Source organism: Centroberyx affinis, unplaced genomic scaffold (assembly GCF_046629955.1).
Source record: "Centroberyx affinis isolate AG114_WGS23_722 - 3 ecotype Tasmania unplaced genomic scaffold, CSIRO-AGI_Caff_v1 ptg002015l_1, whole genome shotgun sequence".
NCBI lineage: Eukaryota > Metazoa > Chordata > Actinopteri > Beryciformes > Berycidae > Centroberyx > Centroberyx affinis.
In genome coordinates, this window is record NW_027280357.1 from 105,131 (window position 1) to 130,618 (window position 25,488).

The 25,488-nt window shown below is 41.0% G+C and overlaps 1 protein-coding gene across 2 annotated transcripts; it reads left to right on the forward strand.

Moving 5' to 3' along the window:
• Positions 1–2,212: 2,212 nt before the first annotated feature.
• On the forward strand, positions 2,213–23,512 carry srms (src-related kinase lacking C-terminal regulatory tyrosine and N-terminal myristylation sites). 2 transcript variants are annotated; one of them, XM_071531008.1, is made up of 8 exons: positions 2,213–3,101; positions 6,600–6,721; positions 9,892–10,058; positions 15,494–15,641; positions 16,443–16,601; positions 19,018–19,190; positions 20,417–20,573; positions 21,815–23,512. In XM_071531008.1, the coding sequence occupies exons 1-8, from the start codon at positions 2,719–2,721 to the stop codon at positions 22,012–22,014; spliced, it is 1,509 nt and encodes a 502-aa protein (XP_071387109.1). In that variant the 5' UTR covers positions 2,213–2,718; the 3' UTR covers positions 22,015–23,512. The 2 variants fall into 2 exon arrangements, with proteins under 2 accessions (XP_071387109.1, XP_071387108.1); XM_071531007.1 differs by having other exon boundaries at positions 2,215–3,101; positions 19,009–19,190.
• The last annotated feature ends 1,976 nt before the right edge of the window (positions 23,513–25,488 follow it).

Below are 25,488 nucleotides of genomic sequence, written 5' to 3' on the forward strand. Positions count from 1 at the left end.
GGATTTAAAAAATTGTGACCATTTACTTTTGTTTGTTTTTGTTTTCTCCCAAGCTGTACGTCACAAAGCTAAATATACTAATAAAACGGTGTGCTATCTATCAAACAGAGCTACGTGTTGCGTCTTGTTTACGTTGTTTACGTTGTCTTCTGAAGCTAAAGCTATCTTACTCTAATCTGGACTTTTTTTTTTTTTTGATAGGAACGATGCAATTTAACATAGTTCCAATACAGAGCATGAAACTGATGTGCTGCACAGAGAGTTTATAGCTATTGCTAATTTTTAACTCTTGTCCCTAGTTGGGCTTTTACGTGTACAGTGTAATTAAAATATACAGCTTTCAGTATCATAAAACCACAATACACTACAGATATGGAAATACAATAAAATACACATACCACAATACACCAATACACATACACCATACACCAATAGTAATTTAGAGTACAATTAGCTAAAAATGAGTACAGCTCTGGTTTGCTTTTAGCCAGCATTTAAGCTTTGTTGTAAAAGATTTTATATCTGGAATTAATTTGATTTCAGTTGGTAATGTGTTCCTTTATGGAGAAAGCTGATTGTGCAAATTTAGATCTACAATGTGGTATTTCACAGTTGCCGTTCACCATGCTCCTAGTTACTCTGTTACTGTCTTGTCTTTGGGTATATCTGGAAAGAGGCTCTGGGGCTCGACTGTTGATACATTTGAAAACTAATTTGAGAAAACAAAAATGCTAACAGGAATCCTAACAGGAACAACACCTTGATTTGATTGATCACTGGTCAAATTTGTTGATATTGATATTGTTGATCAAGTCCGCCACTCACCTTGATGAGAGGACTCGACTAAACAATTAGTCATAAGCTTCAAACTTTGAGCAATTTCTGATCGGGCAAAACAGACAGTTTTAGTTTCACAAATATTCCTCTGCTCTGGAGGCAGAGTTCATGTTGTGTCAACATGTCTTGTTAACATAGCTTGTGTTGAACAGTGTGTGTGTGTTGACCGAAACTACACACACACACAGACGTGTTGAAAACCACACATCCATGACTATAGATATGTAATGTATATACTGTATATAACTCCCAAATGAGGGCTTGTGAACAATCACAGAAGAGACAGGAAATGTTGAAAACAGTGGATTGTGTCTTTATTAGTCAAATTTTATCAAGTCAAGATGCTGTAAAGAACTTTCCATCCAGCATATTGTAATGATAATTAGGCTCATACACACATACACACTTTTTACTGAAACACTGCTGCACTTTTGCTCCGTCACAAGAGAGATTGTTTGGGAAGAATCTCATATTTTTGGAATGGTCTAGTACTTGGTAGAGAAACACCGCTACAGTTTTGTTTTACAATAAATTGGAAAGACAAGAAAGAACTGTCTGCAGTAAAAATGCATAAAAGGAGAGTTTTACAGAGGCTGCCACTGTTAGTGAGTGTATATAAACTATAAAAGCCCAAACAAAGAGATGGACATTCTCCATACAGCTCTGGATACATTTAACACTGAGACTGGTGTTGCAATCATTTAGTTTTATTGATCCTGATCATTGTAACAGAATGATAACAGTCAGCTATAACTACAGCTGCTGCAGCATTCATGAAGCCAAAAGAACTGCTGAAGTAAGATTTACGTTCAGTCTAAAAGAGGATGAGGCATTTTCAAGACATCTGTGTCTAGTTTGGGACAGAATAGAATAGAATAGAATAGAATAGAGTCTAATCGAGGTTGGCGGAAACCACTGTTTAGTAAACACAGGCTCCTGCATTTACCTATCCAACATGGCCTTTAGGGATATCAGTTTGAAAGAGAGAGAGGGACAACAAATAGAGCTAAAGGCATATGGACACACACACACACACACACTCCTTTCTCATACTCAAACATACACTAGCTCTCTCTCACATACAGTCTCTCTCTCTCTCTCTCTCTCTCTCTCTCTCTCACACACACACACACACACACACACACACACACACACACACACACACTCCTTACTCAAACTCAAACATACACTAGCTCCCTCTCACACACAGTTTCTCTCTCTCTCTCTCTCTCTCTCTCCCTCTCTCCCTCTCTCTCTCTCTCTCTCTCTCTCTCTCTCACTCACACACACACACACACACACAGGTCTATTTACAGTATCCGCCTCCCAGTCAGAGCCAGGTGTCTGAGCAGCAGGAGACGAGCGGAGCGCCAAACCAAACCAAAACTTTTACGCATTGTTCCGTTTCCTGCGCAGCGTCTCTCGGCGGATTTCCACCTGCATGTCCGCACCAGCCTCTCCCTGCACGATAGATTATAATGGATTAACATTTTTCCCTGCGGTCTCGGGGACCATGTTCGGATTCTCGGTTCATCTTGGGTCGCCGCCGAGTCCGTTCAGGGAACTGATCCGAGTTGGATGGCCTCCACTCCCGTTTCCGCATTCCCACAGCCGCCGTGCGCACTGCAGCCGCGGAGCTCTGATCCATGATCTCAGCGCAAAAAAACCGGTTCCTCCGGCTAATCTACCCAACTATTGCTGGCGGTGCATTATGTTTTCAGCGAGAGGGAGAGAGAAAAAAGGGGGGTTGTACGGCTGGAAACTGTAGGCTGGAGCAGGCCTTTTTGTCAGCGGACTAACCCCGGAGCGTCATATTCCCTTTGATCGGCGTTATAATAAACCTTAGAATAAACCTGCCGCTGCGGTCCTTCATGTTCCGGGATGGAGGGTTGCTGTCGCAGCTGTATGCCGTGTCTAAACCGGCTGTGGAACTGGATCTGGCCTGACTTCCATTACCCCAACGTCCCCAACAACAATAACCGTGTCATCGCGAACCCCGGCGCAGCGGCGGCGGAGATCCGGACCATTTCGGGCGACATCCGCGTCCCGTCGCCCAAGAAGCGGCCGGTCCAGCTGTACGCGGCGCTGTTCGACTTCGAGGCCCGGAGCGACGAGGAGCTGACGGTGAAGGAGGGGGACAAGCTGTCGGTGATCGAGAAGCGGGGGGAGTACGTCCTGGCCAAGAAGCTGACCGGGTCTCTGGAGTCCGGCTTGGTCCCGGCCAACTATGTGGCTCTGCTGCAGGACGAGTTCGCCAAACACAAGTGAGTCTGGATCACAGAGCTGATCCTCTCTGCTCCTATTCTCTCTATGATCATCCAGTGGCTCAGGATGTTACAGGGCGGTGTGACCCTTATACTCTTTACTATTGGCTGCTTGTTATGTTGCTGATCTGAGAATTTAACTTTATCCTGCTGGTTCAGGTCGGTCTGGATAAGAGCATCAGATAAAAGCTCAACATGTAAATGACAGATTGGTCCTGGCTGTAGCCTACATCACAGATGTCTGTGTGAATTTGCTCATTGTCATTAACTAACACTAGAAAGGCCAGTGGATGTTAGAGAAGGATATCAAGCTGTTAATTGTAGGGGTGAAACATAATTAAAACTCCTATTTTCTTGTGGGATTTAGAAAATCTAACACTGGTTCTTACAGAAAGACTCCAGGAAAAGTCATGGAGGGACATTTTGAAAGCTGAGATATTTGATATTTGCGGTTTGGCCTTTCTAATGTTAATTAAAGTTATTCACCACCAAAAACTGCCTATGTAAACAGAGTAACTGACCAGATATTATTATTAATATAAAAATATCCAAGTCATTGTAGGTCACCCAACTATCAGAGGGGAAATTATCCCAGATGCTCTGCTGGTGTGAATTATTTTGTTTATATATTAAAATGAATTCTCTCCCTTATGCTCTTATATTAAACAATATACTACAAGATGAGATTTGGACTGACTCAGGCTGAAGGACAGTTAAGTGTCATGCCAACACTGCCCAACTGACGCCCAGCAGCTCCCATTGTACTGCAGTCACAGTTATAGGCTAACTGGCACCCTGGCTGTTACAGTGAGGTTTAACATTGCGTTCACAAATCCACCGAGGAAGAACATGAAGTTGAGCTTGCTGTTGAAACAACAGTCAGCCCAGATGTAGGTCCGCCTTCACACCCAGCTGGCATCTGCAGCCTCTCCATTATTTATCCAGCCTGCGGGGAATCATTTCATTCATATTTCAGCTGAGTTATCTGCTCTGTTTGTGTTGCTGTTGACCCCAAACTGACTCCAGACCCTCGCTAAGCCATCGTGTCGCCCCCCTCTCTCTCTCTCTCTCTCTCTCACACACACACACACCATTGTAATGAAGGATAATAAGCAGTGGATAGGGTTTCTCCTCTGTCAGTCCTGTCAGTCACCAACAGACAGCAGAGGAAGTGGAGAGCAGCAGCAACATCACCAGCAGCTCCTCATAATGTGTCACACTGCAAAAAAAACATCCATCTGAACAAGTCGTCTAGTCTCATATTCAACCTTCAAATCTTATTTCTCTCAAACCAAGAGAAACATTCTGCAGTGAGGAGAGATAACTCCACTTGATTCTACTAAATAGGAATTGCATTTAGAGCTGCAACGATTAATTGATTAATCAATTAATTAAAAAAAAAGAAATAAGTCAAAATTCTCTGACTCCAGCTTCTTAAATGTGAATATTTTCTGGTTTCTTTACTCCTCTATGACAGTAAACTGAATATCTTTGGGTTGTGGACAAAACAAGACATTTGAGGACGTCATCTTGGGCTTTGGGAAACACTGATCCACATTTTTCACCATTTTCTGACATTTTATAGACCAAACAACGAATCGATTAATCGAGAAAATAATCAACAGATTAATCGACAATGAAAATAATCGTTAGTTGCAGCCCTAATTGCATTTCAAACAAATGAAATGATCGAACCCCATTGGCAGATTTTTTCACTGTTTTAAGATCATTAAGATTTTAGGACTCAGTAATAGACTAAATGACTTGTTAAGATGGAGATTGTTTGCAGTGTGGAAAACATTAATTTTAGAAACATAAAGTTTAATCTTAAAGCAAATTTGTGCCATTGTGTAGCGACCCACAAGGAAAAATCACTGTAATATTCCTACAATAGGCACTGACAGTGTGTCTGCTGCTCAATAGTGAGTTTATAGTGACCTTATGCTATTATTATCTTTCTATTATTAGGATTGCTATAGTTCTTTTTAAGGGAAAGTTTGCCACTAAAATGGCATCATTTTGCTAATGTTCATCAATATTGACAAATCAACATCTGGCAAGAAAAGTTTCAACAGAATGTCAGAAGTTTATTTTGTGTGTGTGTGTGTGTGTGTGTGTGTGCATGTTAGAATAAAACATCTTTTTATTACAGTAACAGGGTGGCAATTCTTGGACGGACCAAAACTTAAAAGGCATTGTAATTTCTGTCTTCTGAAAAAGAACTATAATATTCCTATAATATCCCTATAGCAATGTAAAGTGTGTATAGTAGTGCTCAACAGTGAGTCTATAGTGACCTAATTTTATGGAAGGCTATTTTTATCTCCTTATATTCCTATAGAGACTTATAGAGTGTCCTTGGTACTCAGTAGTGACCTTATAGTGACCATATCCTATCTGATGGTATTTTTATCTCCTATGGTATCACTGTAATATTCCTATAATATTCCTATAATATTCCTAGAGGGTCTTATAGTTTTCTATGATATTCATTGAGGCCTACTTCTCCTTCTAAACTCTGTCCATGACTCTTTCACGCCCGCTGCTTGTCAGTTTCAGTGAAACCTGAGAGGAGACCCGCCCATCCCAGATAATAAAAGTAAATAAGGGTTAGTTCATATCCACCTCAGCAGGCAGGACAAACAGCACTTAACGTCCTCTCAAATAATTTATCAGGCTACTGTATCACATTCCAGGTCATTTATCATTTTTTAAGTACAGTGTGCCGATCACTAACTGACGATGGCCTGAAGGTTGAAACCAGTTAAAATAAATAGTTTTGTATTCAACTTTTGACATTCCAGGCAGTGTAGGGAAGTGTGTTCTGGTCTCCAGGTCCTTGAAAAGTCTTGAAATATCTGAAATCATCTAGATTCCAGGCTCTAAAAGGTCTCAAAATACAGGTTTTAAAGCCTTGAATTCAGCATCAGCTGCGTTAAAAATGTTGTTTTCTTGTTGCAGTACTGAGAGAGAAGTCAACTTCATCACTCAGACCTGTAGCCTATTCTAATACTATTATTTTTGTGGCAAATTGGTCTTAATTTCTCTACTAACTGGCATTGAAAATCCTAAATAGTCTTAAATGTAACTTGCTGAAACCTGCAGACTCTCTGTTGTTTAATAATTAATTTGACTAATTAGTCTAGTTGTGTAACTGCAAGTTTTCTAATATTTATGTTTCTTGATTGTCTGATTGTCAGCTTGCCATGTGCAAAATGTGATTATATGCGTGGGTGTGTGTGTGTGTGTGTGTGTGTGTGTGTTTGCTTTGGTGTGTGCTTGCTTTTGCATGTCTGCTCTCTCATATAAACACATACTTTTTCTCCACTTTGTCTCCATCTGTCTGTCTGTCTGTCTTTTTCTGTTCATTCATTCATTCATTCATTCATTCATTCATTCATTCACTTGTATCTCTATCTGTTCATACATCCTTTCACCATCCACTCATCCATCCATCTGTGTGTGTGTGTGTGTGTGTGTGTGTGTCTTTCTGTCTAGATGGTACTATGGGAACATAAACCGTGTGAAAGCTGAGAAGTTGTTGCTGGCTTCCCAAAACAAAGATGGCTCCTTCCTGGTGCGCATCAGCGAGAGCCACAGTGACGAGTACACCATCTCCGGTAAGGACCTGACACTCCTCCATCCATCCATTCATCCATCCATCCATCCATCCATCCATCCATCGTACCCCCTCTCTCCATCCTCCACACTGACCTCTGACCCTCCCCAATGCTTCCTTCCCTTCACATCTTGTTCCCTTCCTCGCTTCCTTCTCTTTCCACACATCCCTTCCTCCATCTCTCCTTTCTCCCGTCTGTCTCTCCCTTATTCCAGGATTCCATGAGTGCTTCCACGACCGAAAAATTTAATTTCTTCTTGGTTTTTTATGTTGTTTTTTTTCTAAAGGAGTAAACAGTCCGGTTTCCACTACAGTTGGGCTATCTGTGCAGAAAAAAACAGCTGAAAACAACCATTTAATGCAATGAATGTGTGAAACGAAAGTTGTAAATTGTTTTTCTAATTCCCTGATATTCCCTGATTTCCCATGAGAATGTATCAAATATCAGAAAGCCTGTTATTCCCGGCCTCTCTCGTTCCCCTCCTCCCTCCTCCCTGTCCCTTCGTCCATCCCTCTCTTCCTCCATCACACTGCCCCCCCCCCCCCCCTCCATTGCCCTTCAGTCTCTCAAGGTCTCCAGCCTCCATCCACCTTAATCTCCCTCTCTTTCTCTCTCCATCTTTCTCGGCCTATCCCTCCTGCCATCCCCTCCACCTCCTCTATCGTAGGAGGTGGAGGGGATGACAGGAGGGATACGTGCCCTCTGGTGGCCATATTGGAAGTCCTCAGCTCGTGGCAACAAGGGCTGAGAACAGCTGATGGCATTCCCAACTAATTCCTTGTGACTTGGCCATCTAAACCATAGAGGTAAAACCATAACCATAGAGATATGGTCTAAACAGTATGGAATAGGCAGGGTTAATTTCTGTGCTGTTTTTGGCTGGGAACTGATTATTTCACTGCTGATATCTGACTAATTTTGTGTTTAGATAATGTCAGTTTGTTAGCTAGCTAACCATAGTAGCCTATCTGGTCAGGTCATCACTGTCTTGTTGTAAACACATCTCTATTTGCACTATAGCTAATTTTACGTAGCTAGTATCTAGCATTAGTAGGACAATGTAGATGTAGAAACTTTTCCTCACATTGTGACAGGTGCTAACAAACTTAAATTCAAAATGTCAAGATATCCCCTAAGATAAAGCAGTACCTTGAAAGGACAAATTTTAAAAAAGAAAAAGGAAAACAGCACCAGCTAATGCTACGTAGCTAACGTTAATAGTGGCGAGTAGCCTAGTGGTATGTTGGCATGAACTTCTGTTGCTTTGCTAAATGAGCCTGCTGGCTAGTTAGCTAGCTAACAGTTTGTTCAGGTTAACTGAGCTGAACTGAACTGACCTTATCACACTATTCACTTTTACTGAGAACGTTACTGAATGGATCTACAGCCACACCACAACAAGCTGTTTCAGGTGTCTTTTTTTAGGGTTGCCACCTTTCAGGATAGCAGAATACCACCAACACCACAGTGTGGTTTGGGTAGCAGGATGGCCTCTTTCTGCCATGCTGACAGCTTAACCAAACAGTTGAACCGGAAACCAACTAGGGTTCGTTTGTCAAAACTCTGTCACAAAGTTGTTGCTTTGACAGATTTCAGTATGTGAGCGAGAGCTGCTGAACTAAAGGTCAACATGTCACACATGGTTTAGTTTGAAGGGAGAACACACCCATACTGAAACAAGGAAAGGCAATGAACTCAGTGTGCATTTATTCATCAGATTTACAGAGAAATATTAAAAGTGTTAGAAAGAATTTTAGAAGCCACTCTCCAAAAAAAAACTGTCAAATTCTACTAAAAAAAAAACTCATCCGGGTGGCAGCTCTACTCTCTAGCCTGGCTGTTATATAGCCTGTTTAGACATTATTTGCACACAGCCAATTCTCTAATGGACCTCCATGACGGAGCCAGCAGTGGCTGCTGGGAGATTTGCAAAGATCTATTTCTGCTCTCTCTCCCCTCTCTCTCTCTCTCTTTCCCCCCAAGTTACTCCCATCCCATCACTCTCTCCGTTCCTCATTACTGTCTTTCTCCTTTCTGTCCTCCCATCCCCTGCCATCGCCATCTACTTCAGGCATCTGTTTCTCTCTCACACATTTTCTCCATCCCCCTCTCTCTCTCTTTCTCTCTCTCTCTCTCTCTCTCTCTCTCTCTCTCTCTCTCTCTCCCCCTCCGTCCTCAAGGTCCTTTTGGTCCCAGGGGGAAAACGCTGCAGTTAGATGTTCAATTTCCACTGCGCTAGCCCCTCTTGAAATATGCATTATCAGTTTTCTGTGTGTGTGTGTGTGTGTGTGTGTGTGTGTGTGTGTGTGTGTGCATGCAGAACAGACCACAGCTGAATACTCTGGACACTATATCTGATTAATAGCACAAAAAAGATGACACACTCTCTCTCTCTCTCTCTCTCTCTCTCTCTCTCTCTTTCACACACACTCACACACACCACACACAAACACATATATATGCACATCTTCATGTACTTGGAATGTAACAATATAATGTATTTTTGTGTGTGTGTTTATGTGTTGCAGTATTTGTAAGTATATTAACTCATTAAATTCATGTCTCTGATTATAACTTGCGTTTAGCATATTGGAGAATTAGTTTTAGTAATCTCATTTAGTAATCTCATTGGCTGAGTTGAACCTCAGTGGGCGGAGCCAAAGATCCATAGTTTTACAGAGTGCAAATTAGCTAACCGGCAAACCTGAATGGCAAAAGATATGGTCAAAATCTAAATAAAAAATATAAACAGCACTGACTTATATTTTCCATTCGTTCATCTTCATGGCATTCAGGATGTTGAAGGTCAGCAGCTAACTAGCTTACCTAGATAGCTATAGGCTAGTTTAGCTAGTTTGAACTAGAAGGTCAGTTAGGCTAACTAGCTAACCTAGCTAACTTAGTATGACTAGATTGAATTTTTTCAATTGGTATATTAGCTTCCTCCTCTTTTACCTCTTGTGTTTTTCTCTCGGCTTCAGTTTTATGTTAGCCTACTTAACCAGAAAAACTGTGGTTCTTTGGCTCCGCCCACTGAGGTTTAGCTCAACCAATCAGATTATTTCGCCGCTCTGCCTCTGAGAAATGTATAGAGAGGGTTAAGTCCTCCAGAATGTGTGTGTGTGTGTGTCTATCTAACCATACACTACATGCCCCCCCCCCCCCCCCAGCCAGGAGCGAGGGGAAGGTGTACCACTTCAGGATCCAGCGCTCCTCCATCGGCTCCTACTTCGTCTCAGACAAAATCTCCTTCGCCACGCTGGGAGAGCTGATCTCCTACTACCAGAAGAACTCCCGCAGCCTGGGGGTCCTGCTGGAGGAGCCTTGTGCCCAGCAGGTGGGTCACACACACACACACACACACACACAGTCTGTGAGGGACAAGGGGAGTCAGAGATACACAGTCACACGGACAGAAGTTAAGTATTTACACCCACATGCACACACAATGTTATGTGTATATTGTAGATAGAGTGGTATGCATGTGTGTGTGAGTGTTTAATGTATGTGTGTGTGAACAGCAAGTACACACACACACATACAAACTGAAACACATTATTCGCACACATACACATTTCACACCAACACACACACACTACTAAGACTGAAGTTTATGCACGCTCAATGTCATACACACAGTAAATTAAAATTAAATTCAGAATGTGATGTTTTCCCTTCAGTTTGAGCTGTTTGACTTTGAAGCACAAATTTGAAAAAAAAACAAAACACAGCACTTTAACTTTCTATTGTTGCAGAGCAGCAGAGTTTATTGAGTGCGGCCTTGTGCTTTATATTCATGGATTACTATTTAAATGCAAACATATTTGGAGGATAAATTAATTGGGGAATACATTTTCAGAATAGAATCACATGGCAGCGCTGTAATTAAACCTTCTGTCTCTGCACTGCAGTATAAATTAAACCTCCGCTGTGCTGTATTCTGTATTCATGGATTATCATGTTGGAGGATTCAGCACCCAGTGGGAGATTTCAGAGAGCTGAGTGACACTTCTCCAAATCTGGAGAGAGATGTGACACCCACTCAGCACAATGATTGACAGCATCGCGTTACTAAAGACCAGTGTTAGGCAAGTTACTGAAAATTAGTAATTAGTTCCAGTTACTAGTTACTTCTCTCAAAAAGTAATTGAATAACTTTACCAATTATTGCATAATAAAAGTAGTTACTAGGGAAAGTAACTTTTGCGTTACTTTTAAATGTCTGCTTCAATTTTCTTATTGATGCACACATAGCTATATTATTTTAATGTTGCTGTGGCACAGTGTGGGACAAGACAACTGTCAAATTGTATCTATCATTGTGCCCATTATCACTATGATGAAAAGTAAGTAGTGGAACAATAAAACACAATAGATATGTTTTGATAGGCGTATTTATTGTAGCCTCAACAGACCTTCAAATAAAGCCATAGTACACTCTTTTGGCAGTGTAAAATTAAATAACAACTACACTCTTCTGTCGTGTTGTTTTGCTAGGTGCTTCTGAAGATTAGAATTGCTAGTCTTTGATGTGGATAAAGTTTTCACACTACAGCTCACCACTATATTTTTGTCCTTTATCTCGAGGAGGGAAAAATAATTCCATCCGTATTTCCAGGACAGTAAGCTCGGGCCTGAACTGTCGGCCGTTGTGTGGCTGAGTTACCGGACCGGTAGTCTTTTGATTCATTGGGCCACCGTAAAGTCGGATGATCATAAACCGGATAATCCTCTGAAGTTATCCGCTATTTTCACGTAAAGTAACGAGTAATGGGCCCATTTAAATTTCAGTAATTGTAATTGCGTAATTGTAATTTAATTTGAAATGGTAATTAGTTACATTACTAGTTACCGCCAAAAGTAGTGGAATTACAGGAACGCGTTATTCCCAACACTGCTAAAGACCCCATGAAATGAAATTTTTACCTTTTTGCCGATGTTGCTAGACTTAGTGTTCACCTGTTCACCAATACAGGCAAAAAAATTACAAAAAAAAATTGATTTCTAGAAATTTTACATCAAAATGAGCAGATCATCTTTTTCCGGTAAACAGCACATTTCTGTTGAAGACTCATCCTGCACTCGGGGGGCGGAGACAAACATTTCGTCCAATGAAATTTTGATAACCGTTGGAGTTATTCCCCCCCATCCCCCGCTATTTTTTCCCAGCATGCAGCTCAGTTCAGCTGCAGCATGGATGAAGGAGTGTTTTTGTTTCTGGTTGCTTCACCTAAAACTCTTTTCCCAGACGAGCGACGGAGGCGGAGAATATTCCTCCACAACCACTTCCTCCATATCTTATTAATATTCAAATAAGCCCCTCCCACTGAGGCTTCCTGCCATAAATTTCTGTTTCATTCGGAAATACGTCAAGACACAGAAGCAAATCCCGCTCTCCATGACACTTCACTGGGGTCTTTAAGAAATTATGATGAAATTATGATTAAAGGATACTAGGTAACTCAGGTCCTTGGTTGACAAAGTAACATTTTTCTGGCTGGATCATCTACATTTTAGAGATATTGAAAGAGATCAATAGATATATTGAAAGACTTCAGGTAGTGACTTCTTCCCAGATGGATGTGTGGTGTTGTGGGATAGAAATCAGTTCCAGGTCCCTTAGTGACTCCTCCCTCTTCTCTCTTCCCTTCCAGCGGAAGCTGTGAGTCTGAGGCCACGGACACACTCAGTCTGCTGCAGCTCAGAAACACACAAACACACACACACACACACACACACACACACACACACACACACACACACACAGAAAACAGACACACACGTAAACGTTTACACGTACACATGCATACATGACCATGCACACAGACACTATATGCACTGCATGCAACTACAAAACACCCATTCAGCACATTTGCTTGCATGTGCAACAGTACATGCAAACATATTCCCACACTAGTGCACACACACACACAATGTATATGCAAAACACATATGTAGATCACAAGTGCATATAGGAATATAATCGTAAATACACACATGCAACACACACACACACACAAATCTCATGTGAGCAACAAACATGCAGCTGTGAATGTGACATATATAATTTACAATAATTTTTATTTTACACTTTTTTATTTACATTTCAAATATTTTTTTCCACTCATTTCATTTCGATGTCTCAATCGTAAAGCCATTTTTTAAATGATATTTTTATATAGATCTTTTTTAATAGCATGGCTATAAATTGTAACCATTAGCGTGAATCCATTATACACTATGTATTGATTTTTATGTGAGTGCCATTATCATTTCATGACTGTAGCTCACTGCACTGCTGTGACTCCAGAGAGATTTTTTCAAACTGTTTTTCATTCAGTTCCACACAGGTTCATACCTGGTATATTTGGTATAGGCTATACAGTTGAATTCCTAAATGTTATGTTAAAAATATTTATATCTCTAAAATATAGAGGAGCCATTCTGCAAAGTTGTGATCATTTTGTCAACCAAGGACTTAATTTACTCTCCTTTAGCAAGAATCATAATTCTATTGATATGGATTAAAACTCTTTAAACTTGTTTCTATCAGACAGCTGATCTCATGAGGGGGGCTAAGCACACTGAAAAGAGAAAACATACTGAAGTGAAATATAACTGTCATGGCATTCTTTCTATAAAGCAACAGACTTGAGATACTTAAAGAGGCTCAAACCAAATCATGTCTTTTATTTCAAGCAAATGCCAAAGTAAATGTACTTTTCAGTTTGTTTTGTATGAAGAAGTGTGAACTCCTGTCTGGTTAGATGCAGCTCTACACTTTTGATACACAAGGTATTTTTTGTGGCATCGTAGATCATCGGTTACAAAACTAGAGCCAGGGTCAAGAATCTGTGTGGGTTGCTGTGTATTCAGTGGGGAATGTTGACCAACAAGTTGCCCTGTGTGTCACCAGCTGCTCTCTGAGTCACCTGAAGCCCTTCAGTTCAGACAATGGCACGTTTCAAGACAAGCTGATTTTATGTAACTGCTATCTTATTTATATGGAAATGACGTATTGTTAATCGTTAATTTATTGGTCATGTTTTGTGATCTTATTTAACAAATCATCTTATAGATTTTTTCCATTTCATTTCATATATTTATTAAAGCACTTGATCATTAGAGCAGAATGTGTTTTGTAGCACCTGATTGTTTATACGACTTTAAATAATAAATTTGTTATATAAAATTCTCAATCTCCTCTGCAATTTATTAATGACACAAGCCTAATTGTTCTTCATTCATTCATTCATTCATTCATCCATTCATTTATCTGTCTTATCTTTTCAGACATTCACCTATTTTGCACAATCTTGCTGTATTTAAAGCTGGAATCTGGGACTATTTTCCAGTAATAAATAGTTATTTTATCCATCTGGGCTGTGGAGTCAGGTTACACAGAACCAGCTGGCAGTATTACCATGTTGCAGACTCTCCATAGGCCGCTGTTGAAATTTTTGCTGAAAGTCGAGCTAATGTTAGCCAACACAGGTTAGCTGCACTAGCTAGTTAGCATGCTAGCTGACCCAAAGAGCTTCCACTGAAAGTAATACTTGGCCAACCTGGTGATATGCCAGCAGAGGTTGAAAGTAACTAAGTAAATTTACTTGAATACTGTACTTAAGTACAATTTTGAGGTACTTGTACTTCACTTGAGTATTACCATTTTATGCTACTTTATACTTCTACTCCACTACATTTCAGTTTACTCCACTACCTTTATTTGATAACTTAAGTTACTAGTTACTTTGCAGATTCAGATTATTAATACAAAATATAATCAACTAATAAATTGTGATGTATTATTATAGATTACTGTAAGCTACCCAGCAGTATATAAAGTAGTGGAAATCAAGTGATGCTTACACATTAATGCATCAATAATTATAATTCAATAATATAATATACTGCATTATTCTGAAATGGGCCATTCTGCATAATGAGTACTTTTACTTTTGTTGCTTTAAGTACATTTTGATGCTAATACTTTTGTACTTTTACTTAAGTAACATTTTGAATGCAGGACTTTTACTTGTAACAGAGTATTTTTATACTGTGGTATTTCTACTTTTACTTAAGTAAAAGATCTGAGTACCTCTTCCACCACTGTCTGCTAGCAGCACACTGTAGATTGCTGTTAATGTCATAAGTCACAATATTTACACTGTCATAAGCGAAGTTATTGCCAGATTAGAATTACAAAAGTTACAATCATTTAAAGTCAAATGACCTGGTCTGAGGAAGCCATTTTTACTGAGGTGGGACCTGTTAACTGGCTGCTACACCTTCTTTGATAATATAATTGACAATAAAATACTTGCTTGTTGTTTGGTTGTAGTCTGAACATCATTTCAAATACTTTTCACCTGACTGTTTGCCTGATGAAGGTCCGATGACCAAAACGTCTTATTAAATTATCTTGCAAGTACAGACAGTGTGCGGGATTCTGTTCCTCTCTCAGTACTTTTTGCCAACAGAGGGGGAGACAAAGCGGACAAATCATTCAGCTTTAAACTCGACCATCTTCAGAGTTAGAGAAAGCTTAGTGTCTAAACACGACTCTGCTGCCACAGAGGAAGTTTGGTTTAGTTTTGCTGCAGGATGAGCTTTACTTACACCAAGGGCTGATTTCTCCATCTTCTGTTTCAGACTTACTGTGGGGAGATACAGCATTTGGCAGCCGTCTGTCATTCATCACAAATCATAGACCGTTTGATTAAAACTGTTTAAACGTGTGTGTGTGTGTGTGTGTGTGTGGTCTCTGTGCAGCGGGAGCTGTTCGACATGGAGCCGTGGGAGAGGCCGAGAGAGGAGTTCAAACTCAACAAGAAACTGGGAGAGGGACACTTTGGAGAGGTGTGGGAGGCTGTGTGGACCACCGAGAGCAGGAAGGTGGCCATAAAGATGCTCAAACAAGGTATGGAGGAAGAGAGGGAGGGAGAGAGGGAGGGAGAGAGTGAGAGAGAGGGGAGTGAAGGAAACTTTTGAAATGTCTAGGAGGTTATATGGAGGAAAGAAATCAGTGGGGGAGCCACTAAGGATGGGCGAATAGGCGATGAGAAGGAAGGAAATGTGCTAAAATGTTCAAATAAGGAATGGATGATGGGATGATAGGTGGTATGGAGGAAGAATGGATGAAGGTATAACATTCAATTCAGTAAACTTGATTGAATTGAATTTTATACCGTTGTGAATGAAGTGATAGATTTATAGATGGAAGGAAGGAAAGATAGTGGGAGGGAATAGGAGGGAGGGCATAAAGTTGGAGATAGAGGGATAAATATGAAAAGATGGAGGGAATGATTGGTAAATATATAAATTTGGGATGTGAGTATGGACTAGAGAAAAGAGGAGAGTGAGAGTCATCCTCTCTCTCTCTCTCTCTCTCTCTCTCTCCCTCCTCTCCCTTCTCATCCTCCCCTCTCTCTCTCTCTCCCTCCTCTCCCTTCTCATCTTCCCCTCTCTCTCTCTCTCTCTCTCTCTCTCCCTCCTCTCCCTTCTCATCCTCCTCCTCTCCCTTCTCATCCTCCTCTCTCTCCTCCTCTCTCCCTCTCTCTCTCTCTCTCCCTCTCTCTCTCTCACTCCCCCTCCTCTCCTTTCTCTCTCTCTCCCTCTCTCTCTCTCTCTCTCTCACTCCCCCTCCTCTCCCTTCTCATCCTCCTCTCTCTCTCTCTCTCTCTCTCTCTCTCTCTCTCTCTCTCTCCCCCCCCCCTCCCAGAGGACACTAAGCAAGATGAGTTTGTGAAGGAGGTGCAGGCGCTGAAGAGCCTCCATCACCCGAAGCTGATCCAGCTGCTGGCTCTGTGCTCCAGAGGAGAGCCGGTCTACATCGTCACCGAACTCATGACCAAAGGCAGCCTCAAGTCCTACCTCGCCTGTGAGTGCTACACACACACACACACACACACACACACACAGATAAATAGTGTCGCACACATACCTGCATGCCATGGTCAGAAATGAACGACGCTCGGGGCAGAAATGTCCTTAAAAGTTCATAAAATGTCTGTGAAATGAATGAGCAGAAAAAATGTTCAAGATTTTAGGCTGTTCACATTATTACCATTGAGTTATAGTCATAGTCACATAGTGAATGTGACTGCTGTCCCACCGTAGCTGATTTGCGGGAGCCGATGACCGGGCAATTCTGTCCAGTGCATTCTGGGACAGAAAAATGGAGCGTTGTTTGATCAGGAAAAAAAAAAAAAAAAAAAGAGCACGCAGCCTGAGGCAGTAGAGAATGTCTCTGACTGTTACTCTGTTTATGTGATGTTATATAAGGACTTCAAATAGAACAAATTGTTTATTGGCCAATATGCATTGCAAATATATTATTTCTTACTGTAGTTCAATAGAATTGCTCCTGAAAAGAACCAAAATGCCCCTAAAATTTAATTTCTTAGTTAATTTCTTTGCAGCTTTAACTAATTCTCTTACTTTCTTACCCTGCTGTGTACGCTTTATGCATGCACACACACATGTGAGTGCTCATGCATACATTATGCAGAGCAGCTTAATGAGCTGCTGTGCTCTCTGCAGCTCCCTCCCGCCTCTCTGCACTGCAGTCTGGTAACATTATACTGTAATCTTCTTTCAAATCATTTTGGGGAGGACGGCCAACTCCTTCGCTACTTTTATTGTGGTGTCTGTTGAAGAGAGACAGCCTGGTAAAATGGGAAGGAAACCCACTAAAGAAAAAGGTGCAGTTTACCAGCACCTGATGTGGAACGAACCGATCAGATAACAGAGCATCAATTTACCGCATGGAAGCCAGAAAACTGACGGGAAATCAGTTCCTCAACTACAAGTGTTTTCATTGGTTTATTTCCTCTTTCTAAACGCAGCAGAACGACTTTCTGATAGAGCGGACTCCACTCTTGCTTTAATGTGCAAAGAGGTTTAGAATAGGAAGCTAATTTTGCTTTCTTTGGGTTTCGGAAATTAGTTCAGCCCCTCCCGCTGCAAATTTTTTGGAAAGGCTTCTGAAACAGTATTTAGGCCATGTGACGGAAAATCTCTCCACTTAAAACCAAGACAAATGGAATTATTATCGGCGGATTGGCAGCTCGTCTTGGCAGAGAAATATTGTATTGATGTATTAAAAAGGCTTTAGCTTAGTGAATCTCACCGAGCAAGTCTGAAAGACTCCATTCAAAGGGTTTCTCCCTCATACCTGCAGATGATATCCACTGTTCATTTTCTCCCTGCTGTGTGTGTGTGTGTGTGTGTCTGCATATCTTTATTGTACTTACCTACTGCATACTGTATACTAGTAATTACAGTAGTAGTAATACTTATTAATATTGATTCCACAGTGGGAAATTCCTCCGTCACTGAAACACAAGTGATCCAACACACAGAATCAAGATCGATCAGGAAACTGCTCATACTGACAGAATATATTAGCATACAGAAATGCATAACTAACTAACTTTATTTACGCCGTTTTCCCATGATAACAAGTTCATTTTCTTTGTTTTCTTGATTGATATAATTAAGTATTTATGTCATTATTTTGAGATAACACATTTTGTTTTCTAGAGATAACAACATATTCTGAACAAAAATATAAACGCAACACTTTTGGTTTTGCTCCCATTTTTCACGAGTTGAAATAAAAGATCTAAGACTTTTTCTATGCACACAAAAGGCTTATTTCTCTCAAATTTTGTTCACAAATTTGTTTAAATCCGTGTTAGTGAGCACTTCTGACAGGTGTGGCATATCAAGATACTGATTAAACAGCATGATTATTGCACAGGTGTGCCTTGGGCTGGTCACAATAAAAGGCCACTCTAAAATGTGCAGTTTTATCACACAACACAATGCCACAGATGTCGCAAGTTTTGACTGCAGGAATGTCCACCAGAGCTCATGTTGCAGCATGATAATTAATCAATTTAAACAAATCGACAAAGATTTAAACAAATTTGTGAACAAAATTTGAGAGAAAGAAGCCTTTTGTGTGCATAGAAAAAGTCTTAGCTCTTTTATTTCAACTCATGAAAAATGGCAGCAAAACCCAAAGTGTTGCGTTTATATTTTTGTTCAGTGTAGTTTTCTCATTATTTCAAGATAACAAAGTAATGGGCATAAAGTCTGTGTGTGTTGCCTTATGTTAACTTTCTAAGCCCTTTCTACAGTCATAGCAGGAGGCGTGGCCTATCTGGAAGACCTGCTCAGCTTACCATGTCTGTCTTTGTGTCTGTTTGTGTGTGTGTGTGTGTATATGTCTGTGTGTGTATGTGTGTGTGTGTGTGTGTGCGTGTGTGTGTGTGTTTTAGCCGCTGAAGGCCAGGTGCTAACATCAGCTCATCTCATCTACATGGGCAGTCAGATAGCAGAGGGCATGGCTTATCTAGAGGACAGACACATCGTCCACAGAGACCTGGCTGCCAGAAACATCCTGGTGGGAGACGACCTGGTCTGCAAGGTGGCCGACTTCGGACTGGCCAGGATTATAAAGGTAAGGTGGGGGGGGCACAGAGGTGTGTGTGTGTGTGTGTGTGTGTGTGTGTGTGTGTGTGTGTGTGTGTGTGTGTGTGTGTGTATGCAAGCATGTCGTATGAGAGACAGACAGATGTATGTTTATGTCGTGTCATCTGTCAAGAACCGCATTATGCATTTCAGAATAACGCTGATTCTTCATGTTTCACTTTTGGCCACGCCCCAATCAGTGCCTTTGACAGCTGATGCCAAACACCTTCTGTGACATCACTGATTGGGGGTGTGGCCAGAAGTGCAACACGCTTTACAGTGTCAACCCATAGAGAGCAGTGCTGCTGGATTGCTTTATGGCACAACACGGGCATCGTTTTTACATTGCAAGTTATACACAAATTGATTCCAGTTCCACTATTCTGACTGCATAGTTTCAACCAAGGTTATTATAGTTTTTCATTTTTCATTAGTTTTTATTTTTATTTTTATTTCGTTTTGACTTTTTGTTTTCAATTTCAGTTTAGCTTTAATTAGTTTTTAAAGCGGGTTTGCTAGTTTAGTTTAGTTTTTATCTTTTGAAAATGCTTAGTTTTAGCTTAGTTTTTATTAGTTTCAGTGTTAGTTTTAGTCTTTTTTTGTAATATGGGGTATTTGTCAGGGGCGAGATTCAAAAAGGTAAAAAAAAAAAAAAGATAATGGAAGATAGATTTCATATCCACCCAAAATACTAGGCTTATGTATGAAATAAATGGACAAAGATGAAAACTAAAGACATTTTCTCTATAATTTCTATAGTTTATTTGAGTTAGTTTTGTAAACACACAATACAGTTTCAGTTAGTTATCATTTTTTTTGTAAAGCCTCGTTTTTATTTTTATTTCTGTTAACGAAAATGTTTTTTCACACCTAGTTTTCGTTAACGATAATAACCTTGGTTTCAACTTCATGTTAGCTTACCTGGTCTAGTCTAGTCTAGTCATGTTTATTTATATCGCCCTTTATCACAGTCAAGTCTCAAAGGGCTTTACACACCATCATATAAATGTCATATGCATCATACATATACTACATATGACTGAATGCATATTAGCTGTTATCAAGGCCTGTTAGCAGCTCTTATCCTTCTTCTTGCTCTTCAAAACAACCAGAGCGATGCCAGGGAGGGGGAGAAGTAGTTTTAAAGTTTAAGTGTGTATGTGTGTGTGTGTGTGTGTGTGTGTTAACCCACTGCCTGCCCGCCTGCCTCTCCAGGACAGTGTGTACACAGCCAGCCGCAGCACTAAGATCCCGGTGCGGTGGACGGCTCCGGAGGCCGCCATCTACCAGCGCTTCTCCGTGAAGTCGGACGTGTGGTCGTTCGGCGTGCTGCTGTACGAGATGATGTCACGCGGCAAGATGCCTTACGACGGTGCGCTGACCAATAGCCTTCTTCCTACTAATGTATCACCACTTTACTGCAGTCTTATTCCACTGTATTAACCTGTTAACAAATGTCGAAGCATTGTAAGTATGCAACAATACTGTGGACGTGCTTAATGAAACTCTTCCCATTACATAATGCACTTACAAGGGTGGAACAACACAGTGGAAGTTTTGGGTGTTTAAGTGTACAAACCTAATTGTTTCCATTGTGTGGTTACACCCTTCTAAGTGCATTATGTATTAAGATTTGCATCAAGTACCACCCAAGGTTATTATAGTTTTGCATTTTTCATTAGTTTTTATTTTTATTTCGTTTTGACTTTTTGTTTTCAATTTCAGTTTAGTTTTGATTAGTTTTTAAAGCGGGTTTGCTAGTTTAGTTTAGTTTTTATTTTTTGAAAATTCTTAGTTTTAGTTTAGTTTTTATTGGTTTCAGTGTTAGTTTTAGTCTTTTTTTTGTAATATGGGGTATTTGTCAGGGGCGAGATTCAGAAAGGTTAAAAAAAATTGAAAAAAAAAAAATTGGAAGATAGATTTCATATTCACCCAAAATACTAGGCTTATATATGAAATAAATTGACAAAGACGAAAAATAAAGACTTTCTCTATAATTTATTTAGTTTATTTTAGTTAGTTTTGTAAACACACAATACAGTTTCAGTTAGTTATCGTTTTTCTGTAAAGCCTCGTTTTTATTTTTATTTCAGTTAACAAAAATGTTTTTTCACACCTAGTTTTCGTTAACGATAATAACCTTGGTACCACCACAGTGTTATTGCACAATTATTATCCAAACATATTAATATTTCATGCTATATCTGAATTTATTGTATTGTTTAGAGCGTAGCAATTGTGTTTAATATAGATTATAGGGGAATACTTGTGCAAGATATGTTGCAGCTTTTTGCGTTTTGAGAGTGGAAAAAATACTACTTCAGTACATTTTCTTTCTCCCTGCGTAATCATAACATTTACTCTGAGGATACATTAATATCTTGCAAGTGTCATGTTGACATTAATGGCCTTTTAGAGTTGAGTTATTGCAGTAATTCTTCAAGCGTGGCTCCAGATGGCTCCAGATATCAGCTATCTGCACAAAAGCATATTCTAGATGAGATAGCCCACAGTTTACCTTTGTTCCTGCTGAAGAACAGAGTAAAAAAGCTAATAACCTGTTCTTCCCTCCGTCTTCTTCCCTTCCCTTCCTTTTCCATCCCTCCGCTTCAGGTAAGAGCAACAAGGAGGTGCTGGAGCTGCTGTCGTCGGGGTTCAGGCTGCCGTGTCCGACCCGCTGCCCGCAGAATATCTACCGCATCATGATGGACTGCTGGGCTGCCGAAGCCTCCAAGAGACCCTCCTTCCACGCCCTGCACAGCCAGCTGGACACCATATACGCCAGGATATACTTCAAGACCATAGAGGTGTAGAAAAAGGGAGAGGAGGAGGAGGAAGAAGAGGAGGAGGAGAAGGAGAGGGGGAAAAAAAGATGAGATCTCCAGGAGGCTCCAGAAAACTCTTGGAGTAGTAGAAAGGGTGAGAGAGGAGGAGGTGAAGAAGAAGAGAAAGAGCCTCCTTCAACACTCTCACCAGCCAGATATAAAGGATGGAGAGTGGGATGAGAAAACTGAACTTGAAGACTGAACTCCTGAGATGCTCCATGCAGTCGCCATCCACAACAGGGTATACTTCAAAAACCAGTGAGAGAGGGAGGGGAAGAGAAGGAGCAGCCAAATGGTGAAGGAGGAAGGAGAGGAGAAGGAGGAGATGCTTGCCAAATCAAACGAGGATGAAGGAGAGAATGAGGAAAAAGAGGAATACATCTTTCCTTCCACTAAAAGAGAGGAAAGTGGACAAATGAACGATGGAGACGGGGACAGAAAATAAGGAGAGAACGGTCAAAAGATCAAGAAGAAGAAGAAGAAGAAGAAGAAACGAGACTCAATGTGAATACTGCACTCCGACCCAAAAGACACTCAACACTGAAAACACACTCAGCACACTCACAGCACCAACCTTATTTTGATTTTATACCCTTTTTGTGTTTTCTAAATTATATTTTATTACTTCTGTATGTGCCATGTCTGTGTCTGCACACGCTGAGGTGTTATGACATCACAGGTCAGGACCTTAAAAAAGTCGATCGACTGTCTTTCGACTGCAGTGTCCGGCGCTGAATCGAGGTTATGTGCAATAATGACGTGCTTCCTGGGTCTACTGCCCACGAGCATAGAGTATTTTATTCAGCCTAACTTACACTGCAGGGATTTGAGAAGGCTCTGGCAGCGTGTAACAGATTTGGATACCAGTTTCTTCAGAATACTATGGGAACCCGTTTTTATCTTCCCGTGACCCACTTTTGGGGCCCCGACCCAGTGCTTGAAAAACTCTGCTTTAACGCAGCACCAGTGGGCCGTAGTACTGTGTGTATTACTGCTGAACTATAGGCTCATTATAATGGCCAGTCACAACTAGAGTGCCTATGTTTACACTACAGACTCTGTACACACACACTAAACTACAAAATAATGAAGTGTAAAGAACTACGAAAATGAAGGACTGCTCAGAGAACCAGCCATATCCACAGGACTGTTTTGGAGGAGGGGGAGGTTCTGCAATTGGAAACAATGCAATATGAGAGCAATGCAATTTTGGACTTTTATGCATGATATTTATAGAAGACGAAGGCAAGTTCAGGAAACTTGAGCCATAATCATTAAAACAAAACATTCAGTTCTGCGTTTTAGGCTGTAATGCCATCAGGTACCAAACACCGATAATGGAAAGAATAAAGTATTTTAGGTATGGTTTTGAAATGTGTCTGGAATTTTGATCATGATGTGCAACATTTCTCTGTCTAAGTTTATACAAAGTATTCCACTTGCTTCCCTTAGTAGTAATCCCACTACTGTAATTGGAGAGCAGTTTGTGTGTTTGTGTGTCCCACCATGGAGGAGAGGAGAGAAGAGAAGAGAAGAGAGGAGAGGAGACGAGGAGAGGAGAGGAGAGAGGAGAGGAGAGGAGAGAGGAGAGGAGGAGAGGAGAGGAGACAAGGAGAGGAGAGGAGGAGACGAGACAAGGAGAGGAGAGGAGGAGAGGAGAGGAGAAGAGGGGACAAGGAGAGGAGAGAGGAGAGGAGACAAGGAGAGGAGGAGAGAGGAGAGGAGACAAGGAGAGGAGTGGAGAGAGGAGAGGGGAGAGGAGAAGAGGACAGGAGACAATGAGGGGGAGAGGAGAGAGGAGAGGAGACAAGGAGAGGAGACGAGGAGAGGAGAGATGGAGAGGAGGAGAGGAGACAATGAGAGGAGAGAGGAGAGGAGATGAGGAGAGGAGGAGAGGAGACAAGGAGAGGAGAGGAGACAAGGAGAGGAGGAGAGAGGAGAGGAGACAAGGAGAGGAGAGAGGAGAGGAGACGAGGAGAGAGGAGAGGAGACAAGGAGAGGAGAGGAGGAGAAAGGAGAGGAGAGGAGACAAGGAGAGGAGAGTGGAGAGGAGGAGAGGAGACAAGGAGAGGAGTGGAGAGAGAGGAGACAAGGAGAGGAGAGGAGACGAGGAGAGGAGAGGAGACATGGAGACTATGACATGACTGGTTTTACCCAGAGTGCCTCACTGCACCATGCATTTTAACATGAGTAGCAGGGGGAGCTGAACCCAGAGCTCTGCTTATGGCAGTGCCAAGCTCAACCCATTAAACTGTACAGGTCATTTTTGCAGTTTTGACAGAAATGTCTTCATTATCCGTTGACTTACAGTAGCATTGCTCATGCCAGCTGCTCAGAAAGAAAACTTTGGCATGAAAACTCTTTGAATAAGAGGGAGGGAAAGCTTGATTAGTGATCCATTGGCTTCCAAAAATCCCGAACATTTCCTTTTAATACAGCATAATCAATGAGTATGTATGAAAATGATGAAAAATACTTTATATACCTGGGCAGTACAAAGAGACAGGGACTCCACACCAGTTAAGACTCAAAATACATTTAAAATACTGTATATGTTTGGCTTCCAGATACTGTCAGTCCTTGTGAAAAAGTCAAACAAAAATATCTTTAATCTACGATGTGAACAAAGCTATGAAGAGGTGATAGTGTTTCAGCAGTGGGCATCATAATGTAATATGGCACAACTAGTTTCACAGCCATGTAAAAGTGGGAAAAAACTACATGTAGCACCACCAACCAGAGGGGAAATGTTGACCTTGTTGCATTTCTGTATTTGGTTCGTTCAGGTTCACACTGACCAATCACAAGAGAACCAGGACTTGTAAACAAAAGCCACATGACTCAACAAGTAGCTCGTTTACTGGAAAGTCTTTTGGTGACCTGTCATCCTGCAGGTTAGACGTTTTGGCAGCGAGGAATCAAAACAAATCCGAGTCCCTGTAACTTTAACTCATGGTGGATTTCTCTGCACTCTTCTTCTCTGGTGTTCATGCCAGTTATGAAGAAATAGCTGAATATGAGCATCTTGCAGTTTGCCCTCCTAGCTTCATTTTTGTTACGCTAGACTTAACAAGCATGAGGAACTGCTGCCTATCAGATGTTAACATTCATCTCCTTCTATAAATAAATCTTTGCATTCTTTTTTTTTTTTTTCACTGTAGTTGGTTCAGATTACGTTCTCACTCCTAAAAGGAGTTGAGGCAGCCTGCTCAACTTCCTGATCCTAGAGAGCTGTTAGGGACTTTTAAAACTCCTCTGTGCTGGCTTCTGACTTTACACTTCCCTCTGTCTGATTCTAGAACCTCTTTGACGTCTGATTCTAGAACCTAAACCAGTGGTTCCGATTCTAGACTTTCTCTTGATTCTGATTCTAGAACCTCGATGGAAACAAATTCTAAAACCTGTCTGAGATCTGATTCTAGAACTTAATCTTGGTTCCAATTCTAGACTTTCTCTTGGTTC